The 19,009-nt window shown below is 35.6% G+C and overlaps 1 protein-coding gene across 2 annotated transcripts in view; it reads left to right on the top strand.

Moving 5' to 3' along the window:
* The window catches only part of EDIL3 (EGF like repeats and discoidin domains 3), a 422,774-nt gene extending 405,438 nt beyond the window's left edge, over window positions 1–17,336 (top strand). For both annotated transcript variants that reach the window (XM_047877276.1, XM_047877267.1), the window contains one exon: window positions 14,327–17,336. In XM_047877276.1, coding sequence (XP_047733232.1) covers window positions 14,327–14,476 — 150 coding nt within the window. In that variant the 3' untranslated portion in view covers window positions 14,477–17,336. The remainder of the gene's footprint in view (window positions 1–14,326) is intronic.
* Window positions 17,337–19,009: the final 1,673 nt, after the last annotated feature.

Here is a 19,009-nt window from a genome sequence, read left to right as displayed (position 1 = left end):
TAATGTGGATGTTATTAGATTTTCAAACTTAAGACATCACCTGAGAATGTGTCTGTTTTGGCAGAATGTAAAGTTCAGTGATGAGTCACCCTTTTTAATAAAGGTTGATAACATACAAAGACAAAATATTTAGTAAAAACATGTAAGTAAAGACGTTCAGTTATTGACATAACCTGTGTATACCAACTAAAAAATTCAAGGAAATCCAATGATTCCTTATGTAGCTTTTATAATTCATGTTCTTGACAAAAAGAGAATGGAGTCCCTGTAAATTTTACTAAGGCCTCGGACCAAGAAAGCCACATCTCAGTAAAAAAACCCAATATAGAAGAATTGATCTATCAATGTGAAAAGCCATTTGCAGATCTGGATCTGCCTGCTGGAATGGGAAAGGACATCCACACTGAACAAATTTAAGTCCAGAAAGCAGCATATTGTCACCAATGAGAAGTATGATAGCAGTTATTAAGGTGCACAGAGAACAACACAATATGGAATCACTTATCAGAATCAGTTGTGAGATGGGGACTTGGGGTCAGAAACAAGGCACAAGACTGGATGCAAGTCCAGACACAAATAGACAAGGGCAGATGAGCTACACGGAGGACTGTATTTCCATTTCCATATTTAACATGAACTCCAAGTGTCCTGCCTACCCAGAGATGTTTGTTCCTGAACCCAGGGTAAATGGTTTATGAGAAGGAAAGGAAGGGAGGACCAGGAAATGGGGCTACTGGGATGGAGGTGAGAAGGAGAGGGTTAGTAACTTCAATAATTATAATTGTAGAATCGAGTAACTGGCTAAATGCTGGAAATAAAAGGCAAGCTAGAATGATAGACTAGCCACAGGAACAGTCAGAAGCCATTGATCTGAAGGAGCTCATTAAGAAGTCGTTCAGGTTATTTGGAGACAGCAATAGAAAGCTGATTGCCTTTCTTCAGGGATCAATTTTGAAGTTGCAAAGAAAATTCTTTGTATGTTATTTCACATTCTATAATATTAAAGACTAACAATGTAAAATAATTTTGGCCATTGAAGCCTTTACATTTCTTAGATGCCATTTGGATTTTTTAATCTTCTTCATTTAAAACAAACAAACAAAAAGAGTGCTGGTCTGAGGACACACCATAAGGTAGCAGTAAAAAAAAAGCAAACAGGCACAAAATCCATAAAACTCGCCGATTTGGGAGTGGGCTGGGAACAAGGGCAAGAAAAACATCCCTGCCTCTATGACTCTTATTTAGTGACATATAATATCCCAGCACAGATGGTATGAAACCTCATTCTCAGTGAGACATAAGTTCAAGATGTTAAAAAACAAACATTTAAGAGGCACCTGGGTGGCTCATTTGGTTAGGGAATGGACTTCAGCTCAGGTCATAATCTCACAGATCCTGAGTTCGAGCCCCACGGCCGGCTCTGTGCTGACAGCTCAGAGCCTGGAGCCTGCTTCAGATTCTGTATCTCCCCCTCTCTCTATCCCTAGTAGAGGGAGCTCAGAAGAGTTGTACAAAATGGAAGGTTTTTATAGAGGGGGGATAGGACAAGAGTTACTAGCACAAGAGGATTGTTCCAGGCAAGGCTGCTTTCCCTTAGGGGTCAAAGCAAAGAGTCTTATCAGGCAGATTACTTCATCTTCCTCTGGGGGATGGAGAGAGCCCATGTGGCAGACTCCTTGGCGCCCATCAGAAAATTCCTGACCGACCAGTTAAGACTGCATTTCCGGGGGAGGTTAACTGCAGTCAGATTATGTATTAAACCCTAATTTTCAAACTTGGCCTAACTGATGCCTTTTTGGATCTGTGGGTTTTGTTTTTGTCAATGGAGAAAGGAGCAAACAATGCAGAAAAATGCAGTGAGGGTTAAATACATGTTTTTTTTTTTAATTTGTGTTAATTATCTTATATCCTAAAAACATAAGAACTTCTTGGTTTCTGGAAAATTTGATAAGTTACCTTAAAATTTGAAACCATATACTTTTTCTAGGTAACAGATGTTTCTGCATGAATGAAAAAAATGTGTGAAAAACACATGAAATACATTACATAACATGCTATTAAAGTAAAATGTTCATTGAAAGTAATTTTTATTATTACATATCATTATTATATTTATGGCCTTAATTTTCCCAAGGCTCAAATGCCAAAAAACTTTAAGTATCTTAATTTTTGTCGTCCTAATCCACAATCACTCATCAGAAATTAATAAAAATATCCACAGTGAAAATTCTGAATATCTCATGTTTTTGTTTGACATATATTATTAATCACAATTGTTTAATGACATTATCCCTCATGGAAAATAATTACACATTCTCTTATTAAGTCATGCTTGTATTACGACTGTGAGGGACCATCAAGTGTTAGCCCAACTATGACCCTAGCCACTGATTAAAAATGTTGACACACTGAAAATACTGATTAGCGATAGGTCCACAATAGAATAGTCAAGGCTATAAACCTTTAATAAGTTGTTTAAACTTCAAAAATGTTATTATTCATTAAAAGGCAGTGATGAACCTGACAGAAATAGCAGAGCTTAGCTGTGAAAGATTTTTAATAGTTTTATTAGAAAAAATAGAATCCTATTTAACTTGAATCTGATAGTTACCATCCCCACTATTAAAATGAGCATTTGATCAGTCTGAGTAAGAGGAAAAAAAAAAAAAACATGTCATTATTTTGGGTGTTGGAACTATGCACTTACCATTGGCTGGAATACAGCAAAAAATATGAACCCACTTCATTTCTAAGTAATTACCAAACAACTAATATTTTGACTGCTGAATATGCATATTTTGAAGGTGAAAAAACCCTCTAGGATGTCAGTTCCACAGGGCACACATGCCGTTTTTCCTGTCCACCAGCACACGTTCAGCGGTAGTGTGTGAAGCAATGAAAGTCTCTGACTTTCAAAATGAATTCATGTTCTAGTCTTTTTCTACTCATTCCACAGTTTAAATCCGAAAAAGGATAAAAGATGCCTGTCATAATTCCATGCTTATAAGAATCTATAAAAGGATTTCTGGATCTGCCACACCCTATGAAACGACCCGTTAGGCAACGACGCTCATGTCCATACTTCTTTTTGTTGCATCTCAAAGAGAAAGCTTATTTGTATGTATGGAGGGCTCTCAAGGCGCTAAGGTACTAAGCCCCTTGGGGCCCTTATTGTATAAGCAACACATTTCTCATCATTATAAGGCTTCTGGTGTAATTTGAGACACAAAGCTGATTAAAGGATAATTTTAAAAATTAAAGATGAACCCAGCGATTATACCTGCATGAAAGGAGTATTTTTTTCCAATTTTTCTATAGAAAAAAAAAAACCCAGAAGACCAAACACAGGAATTAATTTCCTGCTTTCCAATAAAGCAAGAAATAAAATTAATTTTGTACAGATAAATGAAATGTTAAATAGTTAACAATAATTAAAGGAAGGCATTCTTTGTAAGGGAGTGAAAAAAATATTACTTTTACATAGCAACATTTCACTTTTGATTTATTTTCTTCTTTTTGGTAGTTTAGTAATATCTATAAGCATTAGCAAAGGTGATTTTTTCCTCCTGATGTCCAATATAATTTAATAATCGTGCTGTCAACACATTGAAACAAAAAGACCCAGGATCCAGCTCAAACCCAAGTAGAGTTTGCAGCTGCTCAACTCAGGGCCATTTACTCTATGCTCTTCATTTAGAGTTGCTAGATTTACCAAACACAAATGCAGCATACCCTGTTAAATTTGAATTTCAGATCAGCAATGAATAATTCTTTTAGTATAAGTATATCCCAAATTTATATCTGCAATCCTGTCTCCATTAAAGATCTCCCAGATTTTCCAGCTAGACCAGATGTTCTTCTGAGAACACACATAAGGAAGACAGAATAAAGCGGGGATGCCTTTCTTCCATGCCTAGTCAAGCACAGCAAACGCATGCACACACCCTCACAACCTGCTTCATCTTTGAGCTTTCACTTTGCCACCTCTTTGTCCATCTCCAGAATTATTTTCTCCAACTCCCTGACACTCTTTCCTCCTTAGCAGTCTGGCTTCGAAGACACATGGCTGGATGCTGAAATCACTACTGTGTTCATATATATAGTTGTGTATGAAGTCATTTCTGACCAAAATAGGATGAAACTCTTCAAGGAGATGTGGAGTGAGGAAAAGGTTCCTAAGGTGGGGTAGGAATTATCAGACACCAATTTCTCTACTGCCACATCATGGAAATTTCTACTATGAAGGGATAGAGTCAGACTACAGATTGTTCTGATACAATGCAAAATGCCCTGTGTGACTTAGGAAATTTTGAGATGAGCATTGAGCTTTATTAGAGAGGCAGACTGTTTTGTACTTTTATAGAAAAAAGAAAAGGCATTTCTACATTTCTGATGTTAGACTAAAAAAGAAAAAAAAAATAAGATGGTCTTACTCTCCTACTACTCCTGGTAATATCTCCTGTAGATATCTTTTAAAGCAGATGATCGGGGCACCTGGGTGGCTCAGTCGGTTAAGGGTCTGACTCTTGATTTTGGCTCAAGTCATCATCTCATGGTTTGTGATTTCAAGCCTCACATGGGGCTCTGCACTGACAGTGTGGAGTCTGCTTGGGATTCTGTATCCCTCCCTCTCCATGCCCCTCCCCTGCTTACTCTCTCTCTCTCTCTCTCTCTCTCTTAAAATAAATAAAAATAAACTTTAAAAAAAGCACATGATTTTCCAGTTCTGTTTCTTCTGTAGGACTATTTCTTACGGCAGTCAAAATCTGAGTGCTAGAAATCAGATAGTTTAAGTATATAGTCACAGTTTAGAATGGCATATTTTATGTTTCATAAATCTTTATAGGCAATCATCCTATATGATATATTTCCTAGGGTATTCTTGTTTCCTAAGGAGACTCTCATCATAAAAGAAGTTAAATATGGTTGTGTGTCCTACCTATTGAGTGACTTTTAGAGTGAGCATTCTAAATGCCAGCAACTATGGGAGAAGAAAGGTAACAGTCAACAGAATTAGAAACTTTAGCTTTGATTTTTCTGAGTTTTTTTTCCAGGGTCAAGACTTAACAGAAATATTATGAATTTCTCAGTGAGGCCCTTCTGGCGCTTTGTAAGAAGCGGCCCGCTCCCCAGACACTTGGAGTTAAGGATCTGCAAGAAAATCACAGATGGAATGGAGGTGGCTACCCTGTCCCCAGGCCTTTTCCCTGTGTTGAATCTCAGCTGTGAGAATCTGGCTGTGTTGAATCTCAGCAATTCCTTAGCTCAACTTGTCACTCTCTCAGTGGACTAGGGAGTCACAGGTATAAGCTATGCCAGCTTGCTAGTAACAGAGAGGGTGATGTTACTGTGGAGAGTTACATCCCTCCATCTCAGACCTCTTATGGGTCAGGCGAGCCTTTCCATGAGAGGCCAGAAGTTAAAAGTTTTCAAAAATATTCCCAAAGATGTGCCATTTCCTCTTCTTTCCCAATGCTCCCAGCCGCCAGAGTACCTAAGGAGGAAGGGATTTTAGAAAGATATGACAGCCCTCTTTCCCAGTCAAGAATTAAATATCAGCCAACCAGCTTTCGTATTAATTACAGGAAAATGAGAGTGTGTGACAGTTTGAAAATCAATAAAAGAAAAGTCCCTTTATTGTCAGAGTAGAAAGAAAGAGGTAACATATTTGCATTGTTGTGGCCAATTATTATTAGAATCTCCCACGAGTGCATTTTGGGAAGAAAAAATGTGTAACAGGAAGAACAATACAGTGCACATAATACTGCAAAAACTCTTAAGTGAATATCAGATATGTGGGTTAGTAAAGATTTCTTGAGATATAATCAGAGATTTATATATACTAGGAACATGAAGCAAAGCCAGATCAGTTCATTGAAATGCAGTATTTCCTGAAGCCAAAGACCTCCTTTTTTACATAATTACAAAAGAGAGCAAACTTCGGAGCCACAAGAAATCTCCTGAGGGCAGCAATGGGAGTGGAATGCATTTTCTCAGAGAATCCATATATTCATTTTAATGGTTTAAAATGATCCATGCACTAGTGTAAGAAAGACATGGTACTTGTCCCCATGTTCTTCTTTTTACTTCCCCCATCAAACAAAAATGTCCTATAATTGGACCTTTGAAGTTAAGTCTTTGGGTAGGCAGTTTGAAAGCCTCATCTAATTTCACTGAGGGAGCTTGGGAAGGAAAGAAATCTCTGAAGGAACCAGGGTCCAGGTTTTTTAAAGGGCTTGTGGAACAAAATACCATGCTGAAAGGAACACAGATAAAAATTGGTATCCAATATGAAATACAGTGCAGAATGATTTATATATGTCACTATATTCTACAGCTTTCAGAAAACCTGGCAGTTTCCCAGGGATTTCAAATTAATCCCTAGTAGATGGCCAAAGTAACATTCCCCATGGAATGTGTAAGCTTTTGCAGAAATGATTTTAAAGAAATACGAAAGAATAAAGATGGTGAGTTGTTTTGTTACTGAAATACGAAACAGAACAAGCAAGCCACACTAGCTGTTTGATGTATTTGCTAGGGTTCTGTTCATGAAAATAAATATCATCCAGAAAATTAAAATAAAAGGAGCAAGTAAAATAGAGCGAGTAGAACCTAAGAATAAAAGATTTAGAAAGTGTTCTCAAGGGCCACGATAAATAAATTTCAGGAGGAAATTTAGGATTTATTCAAAGAATCGTAAAAGAATATGTTCACAATTAATTTGAAGCCTGAGGCCTGGCACATAAGGTTGAGGAAGTTTGGGGCACAATTCTTTGAGGTATTTGGGGTCCCTTTTCAGACTAATCGTTACAAGTATCAAAAAGTCCTCCATGAAACCTATAACCTTACAACATCAATTACTCATTGCCGAGTTTGGGAGTTCCTAAATCCACATTCATTTCTCACAACAACAGTGTTCAAAGGTCACCAAGACCACCTTAGGTATGACAATTCACGACTCACAGAACTCATTTAAAATTATTATACCTACAGTTACAGTTTATAACAGTGAAAAGATTCAGATAAAAATCAGCCAAGAGAGGGGCTGCTGGGTGGCTCCGTTGGTTAAGTGTCTGATTTTTGGTTTTCGCTCAAGTCATGATCTCATGGTTTCATGAGTTCGAGCCCTGCATAGGACTCTGTGCTCTCAGTGCAGAAGCCTGCTTGGGATTCTCTCTCTTCTCTCTCTCTCTCTGCCCTTCCCTTGCTCATGCTGTCTCAGTCTCTCTCTCAGAATAAATATATAAACTTTAAAAAAAAATCAGCCAAGAGAACAGGCATATGGGGCAGAATCCAGAAGAGTTCTAGGCATTAGCTTTCCATTGTTTTCTCTCAGAGTCTTGAACAGTGCTAAATCTCTCTCAGCAATGATATGTGACATACAATATACACTAGGTATTACCAACCAGGAAAGCTTACTTCAGCCTTGATGTTCAGAGTTTTTATTGAAGCTCAGTTATGTAAACATGGTTTACTGCCCGCAAGGCTGACTTTAGTTTCCAGCCCCTTAGGTGGTCAAGCTGGTCCAAAGCCCCCACCATAAATCACTTTGTTAGCATACATTATCTGACCCAGCCCATGTAAACAAAGACAGTCTTCTCCCGCAGGATCTTCCAAGGCTTTCAGCTCACAGGAGCTGAAAGCAAAGATCAGACCTCTTTTTGGGGTAAGATTAATATTTTACTGCACACTCATATTGCACAAAGTTGTATGTTTTGTATTCTCTTCACTGGAATGACCTACATCTGCAAACATTGTGACTTTTGAAGGGCAGGATGCTTAGGGTTGGAAGACACTGAGGCAGCTCTCTGTTCCTCTCTACCAGTGAGGATTTTTGCTGTAGCATTGTTGTGAAGTCTTATAGTGAGGGCTCATCCCCCAACTCATTCTTTTGCAGACTCATGATCAATGTAGATGGTTATTAACACAATCTACTCTCTCTGACAAAACCTTTTCTTTATGTGTGTGTGCACCTCTTAGAATGTGATTCTCAGTATGCACTGTTTTTCAAGGAACATTTCCTAGAATGTTGGAATTTACCTGGAAACTGATTTCTTGTTTCCGTTTTACATATGAAAGAATGTACTTATATTTAGACTAATTTTGTTACAGAGTTTCATTGGTTTAGTGGAATTGATTGGAGAGAAACCATCAAGAATGATATACCAGCCATTCAATCATGAAATGGTTTCAGGATGCTGATAAATTTTCCTAGAAAATTGAATTCACTGAATAATAGCTAGAGTCTATGTAGGCTAAAATAATCAAACTTTGGTTTCAGACTTTTTATATCCAATCACTAACGGAAGTTTCATACATGTAAAACTTCCAATAAGATTTTTTTTAATGTGATGTACATTCATACCACTAACTGAAACTTTTTAAGACATAGTTTTCTATACATTTTAACACAAGCCTCACATTTTATTTTATTTTTTAATGAAAAGTTTTGGTTTTTAGAATGCTTTAATATAGGGCAAAGTAGAACAAAAATTGCAAATTTTACTAAGACATATTAATAATATAGTTATAGAATGAGAAGCAACTGGTCTTTCTTATAAACACTATATGAATAAATAAATATGTTTACTTTCATTTATGCATACTAATTCTGTGAAAATCTTCATTAGACTTTAAACCATTAAAGCATTTATTCAAGTTATACCTGAAATTTTTGACAGTCCGAAGAAATTCAAGTAATGTTCTTTTTATTCAATTTTTTTAATATTTTATTTACTTTTGAGGAAAAGAGTGACAGAGTATGAGTGGGGGAGGGAGAGAGAGGGAGACACGGAATCCGAAGCAGGCCTCAGGCTCTGAGTTGTCAGCACAGAACCCGATGCAGGGCTCAAACTCACAAACTGCGAGATCATGACCTGAGCTGAAGATGGACAGTTAACTGACTGAGCCATGCAGGCGCCCCTCAGTAATTTTATAGAATAATATAATATTATATAATAATAATTTTTATTAAAATTATTATATATAAAACAATTTTTATGATGCTGAACCATAAACTAATAAGTGTAAGTCCTTTATGTCACTCAAAATGCCAGATTTTATACTCACACTACACATAAATGGTTACTTTATGAAATAGATACTTAACTCCAATGTCTATTAAATTTCTACTATTTTTATATAGATCATTATTTTAACTAAGGAATTGCTATTTTTAAAATGTCACGATTCAATAAAATGAAATGAAATTGGAATAAACATAAATTTCTATATCCACTATAAATCTATTTTACAAGTAAAACATTGGGAAAATCCTGGCTTAAGAGAAATTCTATGACAAAGTTCATAGTTTATTTGACCATCAGTCATCAATCATGACCAAAGTGAATCTACTCGTTTTAAATAACTTTATTGCATTGATAGAAGCATTGTATCTGTAACAAAGGTAAGTATCTTCTATATTTTGAGCCATTCAAGTCATAACTACATACTATGTCTGGATAAATCCACACTTTAATTGAGTCATAGTTAAACCAGAGGGTATCCAATGGAATGCAGTCAAGATGATAAGTTTGAAGATCAACTTAAACAACGAATTTTTTAAGCAACCATGACTGTTTAGCCTCAAACACTATTTTTGAGTTTTTGATAGGTTTATATTAGTTATTATTAGTGTTTTTCTTTTGGTAGTTAGATATCTTCTATGCTTTTTGAGCATAAATCACTAGGATCATAGATCAAAGTTTGAAGGAGGCATATGTCAACCCATAAAAAGACAGACTTCCAAAGTGTCTAAAAGCATACCTACCCTATTATATTGATGAATAGGTTGCCATGGCTGAAAGTTCCATGTCAGAAATGTTAGAAAAAAATTGGTGCTGACAGATCTATGCCTTCTTTTCCAAGTCTTGGGTTCTTCCATTGTATGGGTAGAGTTAAATAAATACAGGGTTTCTCAAGGATCAGAGCTTGAAAAGACTGTTCTTTTCTAACTTTGTTATAAGTACTCTAGATGAAAGAATAAATAATTGAAATTATATATGCCAAATAAGATTTTTTTCACTTTCCATTCCTTTTCCTGCCCTGAACACACACACACACACACACACACACACACACACACAAATGCTGCTTTAGGGTAATGGATTTTTATCTTGAGCTTTTATCCTTTAGGGATATCAGATTGGTGTATAGACATAGCCAATGAAGCCAATGGTATGTCTGACACCATTACCAAAGCAAATACAAACAGTAGAGAAAACTCGAGAAAGCTTATTCAACCCTTATATTTCCACAATATTTGGAATTCCAGATATCGTTCTAGTCTCCACATATCAAAAGAGAGATAATGCAATCTAGAAAGGGGTGACCAAAACGCCATAGGGATGAACTGATGGTTACCCAAGACCTTGCTAAAATACAGACTCTTTAGCCCTGAAGAGCTCAGGGAGGCTACCTAAAACTGCTTAAAACTGCTGGTTAGATCCCAAAAGGTTAGACCAGTGAGAGTCTCTTTAAAACTTTTAATGCATTTGTTTACAACAAATAACAAGAAGTATATCTTCACAGACCAGATGGCATTCTAAGTAAGTAGTATGTGCAAGAAATCCCCAAAGAATTCCTCAACATTTGTGAAAGGCAGGTATATAGTACATGGCTGCTAAGAAAAGCTGAGATATGACCCAGCTCTCTGACTGTGTCATGAAGGATAATCCTGCCTTCTTGGCAGTCTCCACTGATGACGTCTACTCTGGCCTGAATAGACCATTGTCCCTAACGAAGAATGACAAGTCTCATCTGAGAAAAAAATTGTTAAAACGTTGCTAGAAGCAACATTTAATTGTTTTATCTGACAGTCTCTCTGTGTTGAGATTTGAATTTTCATTAGAATCTGATTTGAATTTTAACTAGTATCACAGGAGAGTTGACATTGGAAAGCAGAATCCAACATCTCCGCCACATGGAGGCAGTTGTAGTTTTCTCCCTTATCCTCTAGGTTGTAACTGTGGAAGCCTCTCCAAAGTACTTTCAGTACCTTTTCCTTGAGGCCCCGTGTGTTGGGAAAATCCTGAGATCCCTAAGCATTATCATGTCTTAGTGCATCAACAAACTTGTCATCAGCTAATTATTAGCTGAGCCTCCTCCTGAAACTGAAGCATGTGCAGACTCTTTCCTAAAAACTTCTCAAACTATCTTTCTTGTGTACAATATTCCCCTTCTCAGTGGAGATCCATTCAATGTTTTCCATCAGTCTTTTCAGACTTTGATTTCAATCGAGGTGCTTATATGTCTAAAGTGTGTATATGAAAGTGCATTGCTAGAATTTTTACACATTTTTAAAAGTTAACTAAAAATACTGAGTTTGCATTCCTTTGCTGGGTAAAACTTTGAAACTGCAATTCTTAAGCAAGATCTTCCTAGCACTGGAGACAAGGAAACAGTACATGAGCTACATGTTTGCACAGCAAGTACAAGATGTCATGTTAGAAATCGCAAGTATGTGCTTAGTGTTCTCTACTATATCATTACTGAGAGACCTCCAGTATTAAAAGTATATTTTCACTACCTTTAGCTCATAGTTTGGGTGATTCCAATGTAGACTGTGGCTGTTTTTCTGTGAAAATTTTTGTTTTTTAATGATACTATTTTATGAAACTTCATTTAATCTTTTTAATGAGCATTCAAATATTTATGACTTTCACACATTGAATCAGAAATGTCACAGTTGTATGCAGTTTCAGATCTGATGTAGTTTCTTTAAATATATTTTCCATTATAAAAAGATAAGTCTAACTAATATGTCAACTATTCCTTTCTGGATTGATAGTTTCTTATTGAAACTTGTGCTGAGGACCAGTGACTTAAAAGCAAATTGTTTCTTACTGTATATGTTTCTTAAGAAGTGGTATGCCACTATGTTTTGGATGGTTATAGATCTTGTGATGAAAGTTAATGAATTTAAGTTCTATTATTCTGAAGATATACATTAAGTTCTCCAGCAGGGCTATGAAATTGGATTTGAGATTCTGTATTAAATTGTAACACGACAATCTCAGTGAAGCATTTGAATCCAACATCATATGTCAGAGAGAATGTCAGGGATCCGTACAATATACTCTCTTATTTTCTGCTTTTGCAATGACAACCTCTCTATGGATTTCTGGTGAGTGTTTGTGTGGTATGCCCTATCCATGTGAGCTTCTGCTAACAGAGACACTGTTACTTAGTAACACATTTAAATCCAGAATTAGTTCCTGCTTGGTCAATTCAAAGCCAGAGCATTGCTGAGGATAAAATGCCTATTAAATGAAAATGGATTCAGATATGCCAGGATGATGAATTCTAGATTTGGCACAGTTCGGTATTCTCTTCTTCAGCAAGTATTTATTCAAAAATAGCCTTTGAGATATATTTTGTGTCATGTTGAAAGATTATTCCCCACCAGATGGGGATGGCACTTTGCATTTGCCCTCAACGACACGTAATCTTTCCATGGGACCAACAGAAAGATTACCCCATCTTGTCTCTTGCTTCTATTAATCGGTGCCATGCTGTCGAATGCCTTAAAGAGCATATCTTTATTTTTCTATTTCCGAGGGACCTTTTATGATCATGTGAGACTAAACCAACTTATTCTAGAAGACGGTTTTTAAAACATTCCCTTTAATTTTAGAATGTTCAAAGATACAGGTTAAATATTCTGTCATGTAGTGATGGCGTTTCTTTTTTTTTCTTTTCTTTTCTTTTTCCTTTGGGGAATTTTCTTTTCAGGTCTCCCTTTAGCCATATAGTCATGTTTTGATATCAAGCAAGAAAGAAAATTATCTTCCAATTATAAGATGCCTCATAAAGTTAAAAGGGGAAACTCTGAAGAGACATTCACTATCCTAGTTGAGCTGAAATAAAAATGTGAATATAAAATCATTAGAAATTCCTTCAATAATAAGTGTTCAGAATCTCTAGGTTAAAAAATGATGAAATCTTCAAGTAAGACTAAATATTATGAATGCATGAATTTCTCCCAAAGTCATGTGTAATTTAATACCATTTCTATCAGGATCCCAGTAGTTTGATTTTGTTTTTTCTGAAACAAGCACTTTTCAAAGTTATTATAAAGGTCTCTTGGGAGAAAAATGGACATAAAATGCACTAAGAAAATAAAAAAAGCTTTGCAACAAAAGAAGGAAGATAGAGAATAATGCAGTGCCAACGTGTCAGAACATTATAAGTCACAATGATCACAACAGTATTGCATGGATCCAGAAATTAATAGACAGAGAAGCCAAAAAAAGAAAGGTGGGGGGAGTACAAAACAGCATTGATTGTGTTATCTCTTGGGGAATTTGTTGTCTATGTGAAAAGTGAGCAAAAGACATTGTGATAGTACTGTGCTCACCAAATATCCATGCTCTCCTCTCCATTTTCCAGCTTCCTTTATGGCTGGGCTGGGGTCATATAATTAGTTAAGGTCAATGATATGTATCCAAAAATGATGTAAGCTGCTTCCTTACTGTGTTCTTTATAACATCCTGCACAGGCTAACAACTCTCTTTCACCATATCATTTGTCAATGTGGAGACCCCATGTTTCAGATGATGGCTAGCCTAGATCAGAGAAGCCTAGATCTCTGAGTCACTCCTTGGAAGAGAGCACCCTCAGCAAGCTGCCTAATCAACATCAGCCTGTGACATAAGCAAAAAATAAATATCTGTTGCATTTTTAAAAACCTGATAGGCAAAGGGAAATGGTAGATATACATATTCCTGCCTTAGACACCCAGTTTTGTTTTATTTATTTATTTTTATTTGATTGTTTTTAAGTAGGCTTCACACCCAGTGTGGAGCCCAACATGGGACTTGAACTCATGATGCTGAGATCAAGACCTGAGCTGAGATCAAGAGTCAGATGCCTAACCAACTGAGCCACCCAGGCACCCCTTATTTAAGTCTTTACATTAAACATTACTTGACAGTTTGGTTTAAAAATTATCATTAGAAAGAAGCTGCAACAATTTATTTTGAAAAACATGATTACTTCTCAAATCTCACTTTTGGGAAAAAAGCTCGAAACAAGAAAATAATAAAAATAATTCCCGGGGCGCCTGGGTGGCGCAATCGGTTAAGCGTCCGACTTCAGCCAGGTCACGATCTCGCGGTCCGGGAGTTCGAGCCCCGCGTCAGGCTCTGGGCTGATGGCTCGGAGCCTGGAGCCTGTTTCCGATTCTGTGTCTCCCTCTCTCTCTGCCCCTCGCCCGTTCATGCTCTGTCTCTCTCTGTCCCAAAAATAAAAATAAAAAATAATAATAATAATAATTCCCAAGAAAAAGAAGGCTACATGATTGATATTCTTTGCTCTTCTTTACTAGGTTTTCCAGGGCAATTTTGACAATGATACGCACAGGAAAAATGTCATCGACCCTCCCATCTATGCACGGCACATAAGAATCCTTCCTTGGTCCTGGTATGGAAGGATCACACTGCGGTCGGAGCTGCTGGGCTGCACAGAGGAGGAGTGAGGAGACTCCATACCCCACAACTCTCCTCTCTATCTCCCTAGAAGTGTCTCCACGGAATGAACTGTGCAAAATCTGTAGGAAACTGAATGGTATTTTTCATGAAAAAGTGCTTAAATTATGGTAGGCCACTGTCTTTAAGGAGGTCTAAGCTTACCTTTTCAATGGTTTAATTTGATTTTTATTGTTTAAATTTCTTAAGCAACATCACATTAACTTGTGAATTACTTTTGTCATTGTCTTTTGAATTATTCACAATGGTTGAAATATATTAAGGAAAGAAAGTAGCACTCTTTTGATAGCAAGGGTAAAAAAAATCTCATAGTTATCAAGTAGAAGCAAGAGTTGATAGAACTTTTATAATCAATACTCAACTAATTCTTATAAAAGGAATACCGCAATGTTAGCAATAAGTTTTTTTTCTTCTGTAATGACTCTTCATTATCATAATTGTTTCCCTGTGCCTACCAAACACTGTCAGTGCTTAGAACAGAATTTTAAAGAATCTGTAACAGGCAGTACTAATTGACATTATATTTCTCATTTTGCTTCCAGTATTTCTAATCAAATATTATGTGATCTTTTTTCCTTTTTGTTCTATTCATATATATCTTTATATTATATAATGACTGAATAAGTCCATATTTTTTTTGCTAATTGAGTTTACTCCTAGTATTTGCCTAAAAGGAGGATCATGTTTGTGTATGTATACATATATATGGAACATGATTGTGTATCAGTAGATTGATCATATTTAATATCAGTATATTGAATCTGCAATTCTATTTTTGAAGGAAGCTATAACCATGTATTTCCAAATGCCTTCCTTTACAAAAAGCCGAATACCACCATTTTGCAGAATAAACAAAAACAGAGTTATATGATGTCCCTTTAAACTGGAATTTTAAACTTTGTTTTCAGCTTATTTACATACCCTTATCTCCACTTTAGGATAATCAATTTTTTTTCTCTATTTAAGAAATTTTTTAGCAAACAAATGTTAGCATCGTGCTGCATAGCTTGGCCAAGCATACTCCTCATTTGTTTGTTCACCTCTGCATTTCCTGTGAAACTAACATTTTATTGAGACTTGAATGAAACTGGTAGTGGTTTCCCAGGAAAGCACATTGTGTCGTTATTTGTGAAAAGAAAAGTATTTACTAATGACCAAGTAGTCCATCATTTTAAGATGAAAATTGATTTCTATTTATTTTGCTTCAGAGGTCCTGAAATAATAAGCAATTATCATAACAATTTGTTATTGATAATGGAGGTTTCATTGACATGTCTCTCAAATTAAAGCTCACACTGCCTCCATAAAAGTCCTCAACATCTAATTTATAACCTTTACAAGTATTTATTTTATAAGGCTTAGACACGGAATTATTGGAGTTTTAAATTAAGGGTCCTGGAAAAGAAAGTATGGTATGTGTACGAAATGTTAAGGTCCTGTGTAACACTGAGAAGTTTTTTTTTTCTCCCCTCTATTATTTGTGCTGCATAACAAAAGCCACTAGACTGTTACTGTATTGTCTGTCCATGTGTTAAAAGCATTTCTTAATGATGTATATATGGAGTTGTCTTCAATCATAGTGAAGAATTTAAAGGGAAAGTCAATCATAATGGCATTTTTAATAAGAGCAAAATTCGGACTGGCTGGTCACATACTTATCCTATGCCCACGGGCTTTCTACTTCAGGTTCTTAAGAAATTGTTGATTTGAAGCTTATTAAATGGCAATCATTTTTCAGCATCTTTCACAAACAAAATTGTTAGGTCCTCAATATTACCTTTTTCGGGCAATTTTAAAATTAGGAATTTAAATCTTTTCTATTCCCTATATTTCACCATCATATTACAAATCATTACATAGGCCCAACAATATACACATACATACTGTCTAGCCAATGCCTTTTGTTTCTTTAAGCCTTTACTGTCCCACCAAATTTCTAACCGTTTTCCTTTGCAGACTATGCATAATCAATTCTCCATTCTCAGCAGAGTATATTATGGAAATTCTGAGTAATGCCTTGTAACAATTACTTTCTCAAAATTATTCATTGCCTCTCGTGATGTTTTGAATTTTATTTTATTGATAGTTTTTTAAACAATATTTTCAAAGAGAGTTTGTTAAAATTATACTTGTTACCTTTTAGAAACACATTGAAATGGCTTTCCCTTGCTTGTGCATTTTCTCTATGCTCTCTGGTATCTTCAGCAACATGGCATGGCCAACTGGATACCTATTGGTCCCATGATGTCCAAATTTATGATCACAAAGGGGTTCCCAGGTGTAGTCATGTTAACAAGTACTATAAAGTAGCATGTAGCTGTTGTGTCATTTGTATCAATGGCATCAGTGGGAAACAAATTTATTCTATTTAAATTCACACTAAAGAAAATCTTATAAGCAGGACTCCCAGAAGAATCACCTTGTCTTCACTATACGGAGTAACTATAATATGCTAATTTTATAATCTCTGGAAATAACATTTTAAACATCTCCATTTTATCTATGTCCTGTCAAAAGCACTTATCATAGGCACTAATTCTAATTTCAGGGTTGACTTTCTCTTTCTGAATGGCTTCATGAGGATTGGTGTGAACTTTGAAGACTTAGGGTACTAATGATTGTATCTTTGCTAGTCAACAAATTTTGAAATATAATACTCACTGCTGGCGTCTCATGTGTCAGTAAGTACAGAAGTAACTAAGACACAGATAACCTTTGCAAACCTTAAAGCTGTGTAATATTCCAACGTTGTTTTCTTTTCTGTGTATATATACTTAAATCATGTAGGATGTTGTAAAATTAGTATGACCTTGTCTAGTCTTCAAACTTAAAATAAAACTTTTGAAACTCTGGGGTACTTTTGAAGCAGTTGTAATTAAACACATTTGTAAGAATACACAAGTTGTCTGAATGTGATGCCCACCAGTCTTAACTACATGCTTGGCTTACTTTTTCTTTGTACAGGACAATTAAGCAAATGCATTAAAAGAAAAAAAGATTACAATAGCCTCCAAATATCATTGATATCAGCTAACTTGGCTTTTCCCAAATTATTAAAATGTGTGCATTTCTCCTGTCCCTTTCAGCTGTGGAAAATTTATTGGAATACTAATAACCCAAAGTCATTTTTTTGCCTCATACATATTTAAAGTCTTGTGTTCCAGGATTGATCTGCCGAGTGTTAATCAGATGCCATTGCTATCATTTCTATTGTCTTTTATGTACATGATTCTCAGGAGTATAATGAAGAGATCCAGTCAATAGTAAGCAATAACACAAACATTAATAATATATTTACCCATGTTACCTCAGCTATCACTTAAAGACCTCCAGAACATTTGGCTTCTTTTAAACCCTATTTCTGCTCCTCTGCAAGTCATAGGTAAAATATGAAGTCTGTGTTCCTCCCACTTTTTAAATATATATATTTTTAAGATTCAGAAGTTTTGGAGGAAAGTGGAAGCTATTAAATGTTGATTCCTTAGTTAAGTTTCAACGAATCTCTGGTAGTTCTCAGTATCAACTTGTAATATGTGCTTATGTAGTCGTGCATATTCCTATTTAACTGTATTTGAATGTGAATGCTTTAGTTCCATTGTTTGCCTAATTTTTTTTTCCCATACACAGACATATACATATATGCTTTTACTAAGTTAAATATATATATATATATATATATATATATATATATATATAAAATAAGGCCAATAAAGAATCAGGACAACATCTATACAGGGCAAAAATTCATTTCGATAGAATAATTATTCAAATGAAAAATTTCAATAGTGAAGCTTTTAAAATAACTGATTTAAGACATGCAAACAATAGAAACATTTAGAATTCCAAGGAGGAAAGTCTGACCATGTTGTAATTTGTTTTAAAATCTGTTAAGACTAACATCATGAATAGAAAATATTCTCTTCTCTATAATCTAAAAGTTTAAAACATCTAACACTTCAGCTTTGAATACATGATTTTAAGTTAAGATTTTGGTAAAGAGACATTAATCTTTACTGTCAGGAATGCAGTGCTCTCTTTCTCTTCCCTAGGTTGGTTTAAAGCTATATTAACAACTGAGTTAGTGTATTATTTATTTGTGAAAAATATTGCCTCTAGCCCTTGAGATGCAAAACGACCCTTTTAGCTGAGCAGGTAAAATGGAGGATTAAACCGTTGTGCTAGCTGAGAAATACCTGAACTACTCTGAAGCAGAATGTACTGATAAATGTGTCTTTACAAAGAAAGAATACCTAGTGTGTGTAGCAATTTTTCTATTGACTTTGAAGGGGAAAATAGGATTCCTTGATTCTATTGCAGTGTCTATAATTCATATTGGATGTTTCAAAATTACTACCAAATAAAGTGTTTTCCACAGTAGGCAAGTGGCACTTACTCAAAGTGTTCCTCTGTTAGATGAATTTGGTAGCAGAAACAGGAAAACATTTTTGGAAAAAGCTCTTCATTTAGTTGTTTTTGCATATCTTGGCAGGGGTTGACTGAGTCATTTGAAAACACTAATGCTG

Source organism: Prionailurus viverrinus, chromosome A1 (assembly GCF_022837055.1).
Source record: "Prionailurus viverrinus isolate Anna chromosome A1, UM_Priviv_1.0, whole genome shotgun sequence".
In the NCBI taxonomy this organism is placed as follows: domain Eukaryota; kingdom Metazoa; phylum Chordata; class Mammalia; order Carnivora; family Felidae; genus Prionailurus; species Prionailurus viverrinus.
The sequence above is the reverse complement of the archived record's forward strand: the minus strand, read 5'-3'. Positions and strand labels throughout refer to the sequence as shown.